General features: G+C 38.0%; 4 protein-coding genes across 4 annotated transcripts; 2 read left to right on the top strand and 2 right to left on the bottom strand.

Moving 5' to 3' along the window:
- Positions 1–281: 281 nt before the first annotated feature.
- On the top strand, positions 282–6,733 carry LOC145230630 (protein C-mannosyl-transferase DPY19L1-like). Its single transcript, XM_080096100.1, has 14 exons — positions 282–524; positions 795–1,136; positions 1,200–1,378; positions 1,443–1,596; positions 1,774–1,930; positions 2,063–2,192; positions 2,252–2,434; positions 2,836–2,984; positions 3,720–3,846; positions 3,909–4,102; positions 4,165–4,309; positions 4,377–4,503; positions 5,463–5,647; positions 5,895–6,733. The coding sequence occupies exons 2-14, from the start codon at positions 821–823 to the stop codon at positions 6,054–6,056; spliced, it is 2,208 nt and encodes a 735-aa protein (XP_079952226.1). The 5' UTR covers positions 282–524; positions 795–820; the 3' UTR covers positions 6,057–6,733.
- Positions 6,734–6,803: 70 nt separating this feature from the next.
- Positions 6,804–8,493, top strand: LOC145230632 (C-type lectin domain family 4 member M-like). Its single transcript, XM_080096103.1, has 5 exons — positions 6,804–7,340; positions 7,396–7,563; positions 7,622–7,829; positions 7,898–7,997; positions 8,082–8,493. Exons 1-5 carry the CDS (start codon positions 7,207–7,209, stop codon positions 8,264–8,266), a joined length of 795 nt encoding a protein of 264 aa, XP_079952229.1. The 5' UTR covers positions 6,804–7,206; the 3' UTR covers positions 8,267–8,493.
- On the bottom strand, positions 8,474–9,804 carry LOC145227993 (ileal sodium/bile acid cotransporter-like). Its single transcript, XM_080092957.1, has 7 exons — positions 9,699–9,804; positions 9,509–9,644; positions 9,336–9,454; positions 9,194–9,282; positions 9,029–9,145; positions 8,813–8,970; positions 8,474–8,754 (listed from the first exon to the last, which is right to left on the bottom strand). Exons 1-7 carry the CDS (start codon positions 9,802–9,804, stop codon positions 8,514–8,516), a joined length of 966 nt encoding a protein of 321 aa, XP_079949083.1. The 3' UTR covers positions 8,474–8,513.
- Positions 9,805–10,319: 515 nt separating this feature from the next.
- On the bottom strand, positions 10,320–12,771 carry LOC145229253 (rhomboid-related protein 2-like). Its single transcript, XM_080094554.1, has 9 exons — positions 12,642–12,771; positions 12,361–12,384; positions 12,091–12,246; positions 11,847–12,035; positions 11,651–11,793; positions 11,440–11,552; positions 11,158–11,258; positions 11,040–11,100; positions 10,320–10,967 (listed from the first exon to the last, which is right to left on the bottom strand). The coding sequence occupies exons 1-9, from the start codon at positions 12,690–12,692 to the stop codon at positions 10,714–10,716; spliced, it is 1,092 nt and encodes a 363-aa protein (XP_079950680.1). The 5' UTR covers positions 12,693–12,771; the 3' UTR covers positions 10,320–10,713.
- Between the last annotated feature and the right edge of the window lie 77 nt (positions 12,772–12,848).

Below are 12,848 nucleotides of genomic sequence, written 5' to 3'. Positions count from 1 at the left end.
TACTGTAAAACACTGAAATATACGAAATAAAAATGTAGGTTGGATTTCTCAGTAAGTTGAAACTTGAAAACTAAACAGCTTCACCGTGTATGTGCATATTAGGTATTTTTTTTATCAAGTTCAAACCTTCAGCAGAAACATGTAAATATTGTGCAAATTTGAATGATATTGATATATTTTGCAAAATGATATGTTAAAATAAACTGAATCCGAAAGAAGCTGTGAAGGGCGTTTCTGCGTCATGCCAGGCGGCTTGTTGTTTCTATTGTGAATTGAATTCGCCCCCAGGGCAATATCAAAACATTACCAACGTGCTTTCTAAATCAGCCGTTAAAATTTGCGCCGATATATCGGACAATAGGTATTAAATCAAACTTTAACGTCTCGTTTATTTATAAAACCTTTTTTTACACTCTGCATTTACTTCGTGCGCCACATCATCAAACTGTTTGACTTCATCTATAGGATTTGGGGGAGTGGAGTTTACTTTTCGACCACAGAAAGTATTTGGGAAATTTTTTCAGGTTTGTTGCTGTTAGTTTTTAAAAAATTTTTCTTGTTTTGTGCTACTCAATGCAAGAAACGTAAAAGCTTATTACCTATTTACCTTAATTCGGTTTTTGAAGCAGAGTTCTGTTTGATATTGACAAATTTTTGGATTCAAAGAAAGCCGGGCTTTAACCAGTCAGTTCTCAGGTGTTAAAATATAAAATAAAACTCATGTCAAAAATCGTATTAGCAGAAGAAATGCCTTGGGTTTATTTGCTTTTTCATGTTATTTTCATCTGTTTTAGGTTTTAGTCCAAACTCCCAACTGAACATGGCAAGAAGACAGGTTAACAAACCTGTGAATGCTAGCAACAGTGGTGGTGATGCAAATGGAAAGAAATCGTCGGCAAAGAAAGGAGCTAAAAAAGAATCCACATCAGTTCTTCCAGTGAAAACATCCTTCCTCAACAACTGGGTTATTGTTGCTCTGTTGCTTGCTGGTGTTGCAGGATGGCTGCATGGACTTCATATATGGACCATGTTCGAAAATGACAGGCACTTTTCACATCTTTCAACATTGGAACGAGATCTTACTTTTAGAACAGAAATGGGGCTTTACTATTCGTACTACAAAACAATGATTGAAGGTTTGTAAAACTTCTACTTTGCATTGAATAATAGTGCCTTTCATTTACCAACTTTCATTATAGCTCCAACAGCTTTCAATGGATTTTCTCAAATTGTTTATGACAACATCACTGAATATCCAACTACAATAAATGTTCTGAAGAGATTCAACTTGTACCCAGAACTCGTTATTGGTTTGACATATCGAATGTTTGACTCTTTTACAAAAGCAAGCAAAATAAAAACAATGACTTGTTGGAAGGTATATTTTGTTTTTGCTGATCCAATGTTGCCAGTCACCTATAACTTTACTCTTGTATTTGCAGATAAATCGAGGTGACCTCCCACCTATAAACAGTTGTGAAGGAATTGGGGATCCACATTATTTCTATGTAACTTGCATATATGCCTTGAACAGTTTGATGATGTCTCTTGTCTTTATATATGGCTGGTATTTATCTGGAAACAGTCTTTGGGGAGGTAATTTCAAGCTTTAATCTTTATCATATTTGAACACACAACAATAATAAAGGACCAAAGATTTTTGAGCTAGTGATTTAAATATAACACAAATTTAAACATGCAAAAGAGTTCACAAAGTAAAACATATATTCCAGTTAAGTTGTTTTAGCATTTGACTGATTAAATACTTTGCAGGTATCATCTGTGTTGCATTCTACTTTTTCAACCACAGCGAGGCAACTCGTGTAATGTGGACGCCACCCCTCCGAGAAAGTTATTCCTTTCCATTTCTAATACTTGAACTTTTGCTTGTGACCAACATGCTAAAAATGCAGAAACCAAACTATTTGGGGTAAATATTTGGTTGTTTTTTGATTATCCTGTATCATGTTTATACAGCTCTTAACTTGATATTATGCTGTCAGCAATAGCTTATATATCCTGTAACATGTACCACTATTTTTATTTGCCAATGTTTTTGTAGACACATGTCAGCGATTTGTGTGGCTGCTTTCTTTTTCATGTTACCATGGCAATTTGCACAATTTGCCCTTCTCACCCAAACTGCTGCTGTATTTGCACTTTACATGCTTGAGTTTATTGGATCTTGGAAGGTAAGTTTTCGATTTGTTGTAAGTTTGTAAGGGGAATACAACTAAAATTTATTTTCCAGATCAACATTGTGCTCCATGCTCAACTTATTGCTCTGCTTGCAAATTTTGTGTTTCAATTTGGAAACGAGATGCTTCTTACCTCATTTTATGCATCAAGTCTACTTTCGATCATCCTCATTGTAAAAATGGAAAAATCTATTGAGTCTAACATTAAAAATCTTATTGGGCGTTGTTTGGTGAAGGTATGTAGACATGAATTAGTTGCCATGCCAGCATTGTCAACAAATTGTTCATATACATTAATTGTTTGTTCTTCAAATGATTTCCTGTGTGTATCACTTCATTAAAGCTTCCCGAGATGCAGCTTAATACTGTTTGCTGTCAGCTTTGACAATAAAGCTGGTAACTTTGTATTTGAACCCAGTTAATTGCTACTCCAATTCGCTATTCTAAATAACCATGTTAATATTCTTTTTTATTATTTATCTATTCAACAAACACAAATTATGCAAACTCAAGTCAATTGGGATTTTCCAAATAGCACATAACCTGATTTGTCTGTAATAGCATGAAATAGAAACAACTTTGGATCCTGTACACAAACCTGGCTTGTTATGACAAGTTTGTGTGTTTATTTTTGCAGGGTACAATCTGGCTCATTGGGACATTTGGAGTCAAAAAAGTAATTTCATCAATATTGGCCATTGCAGATGATGCTCATATTTGGGAAATTTTCAAATCAAAGTTTACAGATTTCAATAATTTCCACACAATGTTGTACACATGTGCAAAGTAAGTGAATCAAATCTACATGTATGAATCATGTACTTTTTTTAAACCAGTGGTTCTCAAGCTGTGGTACGCGCACCACTAGTGGTATGGCGGAACTTTTCAGGTGGTACGCAGGTAGATTTCTGTGATACCTAATTTAAGTCAAATTTAAAATTGCAACTCAACTGACCCAAGTGATCAGCCCTGGTTTGGGGGAAACTCATGTTATTGACATTCTTTGAAATTACTAAATATGCCAATAAGGGCGAGAAAATGGGCCCATTTCTTGGTCTATCCATTCAAACAAGGTTTAGGATAGATGGTACGCAGCGATAGAAAAAGTTGTCAGGTGGTACGCAGTCCGTATAAGATTGAGAACCACTGGTTTAAACTGATGTTGCAAATTCTTGTTACAAGATCTTAACTTGGGGTCAGAAACCTATGAACCTCGAGCCGGTTGTGACTCTTCTGCCTCTCTCATAAATCTGTTTATTTTTTTTATTTTTTCAGTAAACAATGTTCTTCAATAAGAAAAAAATCAATTTAGGGAAAGTCTAAGTTTAATGTTTCTGAATTAAAAACAACAACACAATAATTATAATTTCAGTAAAAAAAACATTGTATGACTCTCAAGTAAATATATACAAGTTTAAACTATGTGACTTTATTGGCCGACTCAGTTAAAAAGGTTCCCAACCCCATTTCTAAATTCTCCTGGTGTCGTTTTTTACAAAAGGTATATATTTCTTTTTGCAGAGAGTTTGACTTTCTTGAATTGGAAACAGTTTTAAAGCTCTGCAAAACCCTGCTTATTCCCAGTATGTTTGTGATATCTGCTTCACTTTTGGTCAAATGTGTGAAGTATGAATTCACACAGTACCAGGTAAAATTGGTAATAAAAGAAAAAAAGTAAATCCATTGTAAACTTTTGTAAATGATTATTAGGAGTCCAAAGAGAAAAAGGATGAAGAAAAAACATATAATGAAGAAATTGAAGCTCATCGAAGCAAGCCTAATGCTGAATTGGTATACAATGTCCTCCAGATGATTGCATTCACGTGCATGGCAATTTTAATCATGAGGCTTAAGTTGTTCATGACACCGATGATGGCAATTACTGCGTCACTTTTAGCCAACAGGTAAAGTTTAGCCATCAGGTTTTTTATGCTTGTTTACTTACCGGCAAATTTGTTATTTTAAGACAATTATTTGGTTTCATTGGATCTCGTCCACGGCACGCTGCAATGCTGTGTGTGATTATTGCAATGGCAGCAGCAACTGGTATTAACAACCTCATAAGCCAATGGAATATCATAGGAGAGTTTGAGAACTGGCCTCATGAACAGGTCCGTATGAGACAAATGCGTGCTTATCATGAAACAAACACTTCTAAACATGTTTATATTTTACCAGCTTATAAACTTTATTAATGAGAATCTTCCAAAAGAGGTTGTGTTTGCTGGAGCAATGCCGACGATGGCAAGTATCAAGTTGTCATGCCTCCGTCCAATTGTGAACCACCCTCATTATGAAGATGCTGGTACGCACTTTTAACAAACTCACTGGTTGTTTTCATCTATCCTTTAAGACACACGAAAATTTAAATCAACTACATAAAAGTCATAGTACGCCAGGCGTTATACCGAATCAGCCGGTCTCCCAAGCATTCCCATATGGCAAGGCACAGGCTAGAAAAATCCACATAAACTACATCAAAGTTTATAGCAGGGTTCTTCAACGGAGGCGATTTCGTTCATCGAGGGGGCGATGGTGACCATTTTTGGAGTTGGGGGGCGATTTCAACATTATTAATTTGATAAATATTTACAAGAACTCAGCTAACTTTAACTTACAACTACAAGCAAATTTTATTCATCTTGCAAACACCAGCAAGGACACGGGGCGCTTCAGCTTGAACATGCTGCTATACTTGTCAAATACAACGGTAACAAGCTTAAGCTAGGGAAATTTCCCTCAAGTTGGTTTCGCTTTCACACTTTCTATGGGTCAGCTGGCGTTTCTCAAACTGCAAGTACTTGTAACATTTAAATTGGTAAATCTAGTGTAAGTTATTAATATGGAATGTATAGGTTTCTCCTCTGCCTAATAATGCCCCATATTTTCAAAAACAGAAGGCGATTGTTTGCGCATAATCGTAATATTATCTTGACTATGATGTAACAAATTTTCCTCGGCTGCATTGGAATTGCCTGAAATAGATTCTGCGTGTTGTAGTAGAAATCAAATTAGGCTTTAACTGTTAAGTGAGACTTTCGTGTTGCTGAGTGAATTTCACGGCCCGCATCTGCTCAAAAAGCAAGAACTTTCGTACAAAATAACAATTTCATAGGGGGGGGGGCGATTTTGAGCCAGTGCCTTTGAAAGGGGGCGATTTCGCTAAAGAGGTTGAAGACCCCTGGTTTATAGTATCATGCTTGCTAAACTTCAACTGTATGGTTGGTTACTAAAATTTGTAACCTTATGACCTTTATACTGCAGGTCTTCGAGCTAGGACGATGAAAGTTTATTCGATGTACAGTCGTAGGTCAGTGGAGCAGGTTCGTGACACTATGGAGGAGATGGGAGTGAATTACTTTGTATTAGAGGATTCTTGGTGCACTCGAAAAACTAAAGAGGGGTGCCAAATGCCACAGATATGGGATATCGAGGAGCCCGAAAACATGGTTTGTATAAAATGTCTGCCAGAAAATAGGGTTGTATTCTTAACATTTGATTGAATAACATATCATTGCCAAAACTTTTTCGAAATTAATCTTTAAGTCTAAAAAATTGTATTTTTTGTGTGTATATGTTTATAAACACCCTATTTTCCAGTGAGTGGATTTTAACAAAAAAATTATGCTAAACATAACTGTATGTTTCCAGCAATCTGTCACAGTGAAAAATCCTAATAAAAATACTTTTCTGCAGGGAAAAACCCCAGCCTGTACAATTGCTAGAAGAAACCCGAAGCCATTTTTTAAGGAAGTATTCAAAAATGACGTATACACACTGCTTAAAGTTGTCACAAAGAAGGAAGAAGCCAGGATAAGGGAAGTAAATGCCAGAAAGAATGATGGTACAAGGAATTGAATTGCCAGTATTCAGCATTGTTTTAGACATACATAGAGGAAATATGCGGTATAATAATGTCTGCTGTAGTTTGCAAAATAATCATACAAGGATTTGTTGATGTTTTAAATGGGAAACATTTTAACGTTTTCCTCACATATGAGATTGCTGCCAAAAAGTGTTGATTTTTATAGTAATCATTTTACGAGTAAATCACAACTTTGCAATACTACATTGTGAACTGGTTAAATGCCAATAATAAAAAACCTGCTACCTTCGCCCATATGCCTTATTTGGAACCAAGTGTGCTTTTCTCATTGTATATTACCACATTGCGTCTATGCTGAATTTTTTACTATGTAGCCAAATATATTACATGGATTCGTTTACACCGTATGAAGGCAAACGGCTTAATATCAGGCCGATGTAATTTGCAATACTTTTACACGTACAAAGAGATTTTCAATGTTACTGTGTTATTTCGGGACGTTGTACAAAAAAATACTTGCCTTACTGTTACATCCACAAGTGAATAGTTATTATATGTTTGGCGCAAGCGTTATGCAGTAATAGTGAAATATATTCAACCCACAATCATATGGTTTTATTGCACCGAGCGTACTAAGTGCACGAGTATTTTTGTTGTATTTGTTTCGTTAATGTTGGTGTTACCTGACAATAAATTATATCGCAACTCATTTTAAGGGGTTTGAATATTGTACATTAATAATACATTAACATCGCGGAGATACGGCCTGGGAATGTAGTTGATATACTCCTATGCATATTTTATTATGTGTAGAAATGCTGGTGTAGTATGTGGTCACTGCAAGACGTTGTCATCTTGTCATGAGTGCAATAATGTTCTGTTCTGATTGCGCCCAGTTTTTTATTGGGCTTGCTAATCACTAGACACAGGAGATGCTTCGTGTATTAGTGTTCAGTTTAGGCGTCTGTTTGCGCCATGGTGTGTTGAGGGACTACATATTTTGGAAACGAATAGGTTATTTTAGGTTTACCAAATTCAACGAACTGTTGTAAAGTTTGGGATACAACATGATGAAAGCAGGGCTGTTGGTCAGATTAGACGTGGTTTAAACATGAAATGTGTTTGAATTCTTATTAGAATCTGTTTGTGCAGAAACCCACCGCTAGAAAACTGTCAGCAATCATGTTGATGTGTTTGTTTGTTTTGGTGATGTTGGCTTTCAGCGAAAGCTCGTGTGTGCAGAAAAACGTTGTTTACGACAACTGTCCACCAGGAACACACAAACTCAACGAAACCTGCTACAAAGCAATATTCAGGTTCGTTTTCTTTTCAACTTCTCAGGCTGTTTTGACGTAATAATGTTGTTTGCAGCAAACTTACGTTCAATCAGGCCGCAAAGGTTTGCTCGACGATCGGAGGATTTTTGGCGACAATCAACCATTCCTCTGTGAATCAGTTCTTGTACGAAATGATTCGAAGAGATTATGCCTTGTCTGAATCGCGCGGACCTCTGCCATTTTGGATCGGGCTTAACGACAGGTCGGTGGAACAATAAGTGACGTAATTTATTGTGACGAATAAAGTTTGTATTGTTCAGGGAAAATGAGGGAGTTTATCGGTGGTCAAACTGCGAGGAAAAAGTTTTGACTTCCGGAGAATATACCAAGTGGTTGATTGGCGAGCCAGACAATGGGAACGTTCTATTGGACGCTCAAGGATCACATGATTGCATCACGTGGCATTGGTCAAAGCGACCTGCTTGGTCTGATGAAAATTGCGCACATAATCATGCGTTTATTTGCCAGGTTAATACGGAAACCTGTTGAAATATATATGGTAGTGGTTACATTAAATGACCTAAATTTTCTTTCAGATTCAACTTTACAAATCGCCGACGTCATCAGCTGCACAGGAAGTGACGGTTGGAATGCTTATTTCCGGTGAAACAGAGGAACCAATTTTGAGCACTCAAAGTGAGTAGCATAAAAAGATTTTAAAACATCTGTAATTCGACACATAGAAAAAAACGTTTACTGTAATTGCAAACAACATTTCAGATGTGATAATAGTCGCCATTTCATCCGCCTTTCTGCTTATTCTTCTCCTGATGCTTGTCTACTGGAAATGGAAAAGGGACAATGAAAAGGACAGAGTCAGAATCCTTCGGCGAACTGGGATATACCCAGGAGCAGGACAAACAACAACAAGAACTAAAGCGTTTGAAATTCCAATCGCGAAGTAATGTGTGACCGTGCAACGAAGAGCTTATACACTTTTCTCATAGTTCACATATTTATTGGTGCACCAAACAACGATTGTTACAAACAATGCATGAATTCCATGATATTATTTTCATTCAGTTTTGATTGTTTTTTAACAGTTTTTTTTCTCTCCATCTACGAACTGATAACACAGATTTCAGGAATATACGATTAGTTTACAAACATATATAACACAACTTACACAAAAGCTTATCCATACAAATTATTCTAAAGAAATTCCCGCTCCACTTTTTTAAGTTCACTGAGCAAGTTTTCAGGCTCACCCACGTCTTCTAACTTGCTTTGTTTTACACCCTCTTGATCCGGATCAACAGGAAGAACCCACTTTACGTTTAAAAGTTTAAGTATTTTGTAAATTATAATAAATGCAATGGATGAGGTAAGTTGAACCAGACCGTAAAGTATGGGATAAAATGCCATGGGTCCGAATACTTCGGGGTTCGCCGGACTGCAAAATAGAAAATGTTGAATGGTTTTGCTCAGCGGTACACAGTGAGCGAATTCACCTGAATGAGAGCACGACCACAGAGAATGCAACCGGCGTGCTTTGGTATGCAGTTTCTATGGCAACCGTCCTGCGACAAGCCACAGTGAAATTGAGGCACGGCAGACGCGTTGCTAGGTAACCGATGGTGACCGCTAGTGAACTCATGATGAAGGCCGCCTGAGGAGAAATATAAAAACGGGTGAAAATGTAGAAAGCGAGGCAAGTATAAGTCTACCGCGTATGTCCGATATGAGAGCGGGTAGTCGAAAGCTCCACCTATGAACAGAAAAACCATGATCACAGGAATACAAAGTGAACCAGCAATTGAGCAAACCTGTACAGAAAATTCGTGTTAGATCGTAACCATCATTTTCAACTGAATCGAAACCCAGTAACAAACCTTAGTAATCCGTTTCGAAATCTTTTCGAAAAAGTGACGAACTATTAGGCCGGCAATAACAGGGGTCGAAACAGTTGCCAGCGCAATACCTGAATATAAATCGCTTAAGTTGGAGTCAAAAACAAACCAAATTCCAACTCACCCAAAGACTTGAAGGGCACCCTCAGATTTTCATCTAACTTCAACATCGAACTGAAAATCCACAACCACAGTGGCATGGTGACCATTGCGAGCAGCGTTGAGGCACTTGTCATCATCACACTGAAGTAAATAACCGGTTTAAAATTTGCTGCGATTATCCTTTTTCCCATTTACCTCAGGTCCATATCCCCGTCAAGCCAGTACGTGGCGAGATTGCTGTAAGTTCCACCAGGAACAACTGATTGAAAAATAACCCCGAGTGACTCAGGCAGAGTCATGTCAAGCATCCTTGTCACAGAGTAGCCCAGCACTACAATATATTTGCATGTCGGAATCGAAATAAATTAATGTTTCAATCTCATACCCGGCATTAGCAAAAGTTGGAGTGAGATTCCTGTTCCAAATTGCTTCGGTGATTTTGCGAACTTGATTAACTTTGAAACTTGAACCGAGCAGCCGAGACCGAACATCACAGTAACCACGACAATCCTTCACATACAAGCAAACTTGAGCAAAGGTTCATCTTAGTGTTTCAATCTAACTTACATTGTCAGTGTTTGGGAAAGACTGATAAAGGTTTTCTGCAAATCCGTGGGTCCATTGGTGTCGTTGCTAAAATTTGTCGATTGTAGATAGGAAATTTCTTTCAACAACAAATTCACGTATCTGTTAGTTTGGAATATTTCTATTTCTTGTCACAATCTGTATTCACCTGCTGTAACGTTCATCGCCGAAGCAGTGAGTCAGCAGCAACAAAACACCTAAAGTTACTTTTGTCTATTATTTTTGAAACACTTTTCTGTTGTATGCTAATAGTGAAGAGGTTTTAATTAAAGCTGCAACAAACTTTTTTATCGCTTTCATGTACTGCCAAGGGCTATTTTTGCCGCAATGCGTTTCGTATCAGCCAGTTAAGTACGACATCGTGTTGCTGACGATAGAGATGTTGACTGATCTCAGGTTAACATGGATTTGACACCCAAAATACCACAAGAACAATTCCAACATGTATTGGCGGATATACGTGACATTAAAATCATAATGCGTGATAAATATGATGTATACATGTTCACAGCTATGCAGGTGACATACTGGTTATGGCGTCATTGCGTGGTTGCAAAGCTCGTGTAAATATTCGGACAATGTTTCCCGACCCGATTCCGTCGGATTAAGTTTTGCGCGACCACCATACAAAAATGTTTGAGGCAACAGGTTCCATACGTTATGGTACTGGACAGGAGAAACACGCGAATAACATAAGTGACAGAAAATACAATAAATTTTGTTTCAGAGTCTACAATGACAAAAGCCTAAACTTGAAGCCATATCTAAAATAACGGAAAATGCATGTTTGGTGTAAACGTCAAAACTGATCGGAATTAATAAATAGTGGGAGGAAACTCAGGCCAGAAAATATTCCAGAAAATGGAAAAGATGATAAAACTGGCGAAGGCGATGATTGCAATCCAGTAAAAAACCTTTTCCACTAATGACACTTTGAAATTCTTGAGTATGACCAGTCCAAGAGTGACACCTGTCACGGCACCTGCCACATGAGCAGTAAAAGCCACCCTGCCACCTGCCACAGTTTGATTAAAACGTTTGTACGCAGCATACCCGAAGTCCAAACCAACTGTAAAAGATAAATACAACTTTGCAGTTTTGTTGGAAATCTATATTTTACGCCATTCACCAGTTTACTTACGTAGCAGAAGGACGACAAAAACCCTCAGAACGCGCATAACGCTGTCCATGATGTCTCCGTTCTGTAAATTATTTCACTAAATTATTGAAGGCAAAGTGTTAGAAAGTGAATTAATTACCAAGATAACATTTGCCACGTGGGCTGCGAGAATCGCGTAAACTCCGCCGCTTCCACCAACCAAAGCAACCGAGGAATCGAAAATCGATGTGGCAAGTGAACCTTGAAATCACAATAATTTTGTCGGGGAGAAGAAGTGTTATCTATCAGCAGGCGTCAACCGATAGCAGCATGCGTTTACTGGTAGCAGCAGGCGTTTACTGGTACCCAAGAAAATTTTACTGGTAGCAGAAGGCGTCTACTGGTTAAGATAAAAAAGACGGCAAACGCGGATATTACGTACCAGCCACAACCCCTCCCATGTATATTCCTGCGACTCTAAAACTGCCGTGAACCATTTCAAGTGGGATTCCAAGCAACAACTGCATTATGACGTTGAACAAAATGTGCTCCAATCTTTAAACATACAAACTCGTAACCAGCTTACAAACGCATCATGAAAAGTTTATGTTGCTTCCAGCTTGTGAAATTATATCTAGTGTGGTTGAACTTACCCGGCGTGCACAAGCATGTATGAAATGAACCTCCAGGCCTCGTTTCTTCTGTTGGGGTGATAAGTTAGTGGGGAATCGACAATACCTTGGTTGATCACCAACCACTCATTGCTGATTGCCGAGTAGTAAATGTACAAGGCAAGCTGAAAGATGTGGATTATTTAGCACAAATCAGTAGCTCATCAAAAGCACGTACCTGGGCAGCGCTGATGATGGGAATAAACAACGGTGGAGGGCAGCACGTGTATTGTTCCGTGTAACTTTGCCTCTGGTGGTCGTTTACCATACATATCTCGGCCGCTAGACTCGCTCCACGCCGAAACATGGACATTTGCGAAACTTTTACCCCTGCTGCTTTTGCCGCAACCTTGCTGCATTCTTTATCCTGCACAGCACATTTGTTGACTGAAGCTGCACAACTGCGAACAAAAGTTACCCACAATTTTCTCCGCTTCTCCTAATGTAACGTATCCGTCGTTGTTTCGGTCCATGTAATTTGTTATTTTCTGTATCGCGTCTGTAGGGAGAGCGGCTCGGTGCTGGCTCATAATTTGCCGAAACTCTGACACTGGTATCCTTGAATCGTCGCCAACATGCTTTTAAAACACATTTTTTATCGATTAAGATTGTCTTAAAAGCGCTTTGGAATGCACGACAAAACAAGTGGCACATCTCAACGAACTTGCGAAAAGAAAAAATTCTATACTTACCTCAAGAAAAATTTCCTTGAGTGTCTGAAAACAAATAGAAAAAAATAAAGCGACAATCAAAAACCACAAGAAAATACATTTCAATGAAGCTATACAGTCGGTCATAGGATTGCAATCCAATAAAAGACTCCAACCTCCAAGCCTATACTTGCTGTTCTAAATTTGATCGTTTAGTAAATGCTAAAGACAGTGTCAAAATTGCGTCGTTAATATGACAAAATAATTGTCAAATAAATTACGAGTAAAAAAAGCAATAAATGATAACATGTAAGTCTGCTTACCAAGTTGCTGCCTTGAGCTTCATCGCTGGAGAAAGCCATGTTAGTTGCCATTTCTACTTTTTGATGCACTTAGAGTCAACCTCCCATAAAAATGTTGTCTCCTGCAAATGTCTTTTCGATTGCGTGGTGCCGGATCAGACAGGATGCCATTTAATTTGTTTTGCGAAATGAGGATACGACGAAATTTCCGGCGTAAAATTAAGCGAA

Source organism: Phallusia mammillata, chromosome 5 (assembly GCF_965637545.1).
Source record: "Phallusia mammillata chromosome 5, kaPhaMamm4.hap1.1, whole genome shotgun sequence".
Taxonomy (NCBI): Eukaryota; Metazoa; Chordata; class Ascidiacea; order Phlebobranchia; family Ascidiidae; genus Phallusia; species Phallusia mammillata.
This window is presented reverse-complemented; position numbering and strand designations above follow the sequence as displayed.

Excerpts from the sequence above, each read along its gene's own strand:
- LOC145230632 (XM_080096103.1), top strand. The coding sequence starts at position 7,207 with ATGTTGATGTGTTTGTTTGTTTTGGTGATGTTGGCTTTCAGCGAAAGC. Across the intron at positions 7,564-7,621 it reads TGGATCGGGCTTAACGACAG|GGAAAATGAGGGAGTTTATC; the intron begins GTCGGTGGAACA and ends TGTATTGTTCAG. Across the intron at positions 7,998-8,081 it reads ACCAATTTTGAGCACTCAAA|ATGTGATAATAGTCGCCATT; the intron begins GTGAGTAGCATA and ends ACAACATTTCAG.
- LOC145230630 (XM_080096100.1), top strand. The coding sequence starts at position 821 with ATGGCAAGAAGACAGGTTAACAAACCTGTGAATGCTAGCAACAGTGGT. Across the intron at positions 2,193-2,251 it reads AGTTTATTGGATCTTGGAAG|ATCAACATTGTGCTCCATGC; the intron begins GTAAGTTTTCGA and ends TTTATTTTCCAG. Across the intron at positions 3,847-3,908 it reads ATGAATTCACACAGTACCAG|GAGTCCAAAGAGAAAAAGGA; the intron begins GTAAAATTGGTA and ends AATGATTATTAG.
- LOC145227993 (XM_080092957.1), bottom strand. The coding sequence starts at position 9,804 with ATGTTCGGTCTCGGCTGCTCGGTTCAAGTTTCAAAGTTAATCAAGTTC. Across the intron at positions 9,283-9,335 it reads GGTGCCCTTCAAGTCTTTGG|GTATTGCGCTGGCAACTGTT; the intron begins GTGAGTTGGAAT and ends ATTTATATTCAG. Across the intron at positions 8,971-9,028 it reads TCTCATATCGGACATACGCG|GCGGCCTTCATCATGAGTTC; the intron begins GTAGACTTATAC and ends ATTTCTCCTCAG.
- LOC145229253 (XM_080094554.1), bottom strand. The coding sequence starts at position 12,692 with ATGGCAACTAACATGGCTTTCTCCAGCGATGAAGCTCAAGGCAGCAAC. Across the intron at positions 11,553-11,650 it reads TACATGCTTGTGCACGCCGG|ATTGGAGCACATTTTGTTCA; the intron begins GTAAGTTCAACC and ends GTATGTTTAAAG. Across the intron at positions 11,259-11,439 it reads CATGGGAGGGGTTGTGGCTG|GTTCACTTGCCACATCGATT; the intron begins GTACGTAATATC and ends TGTGATTTCAAG.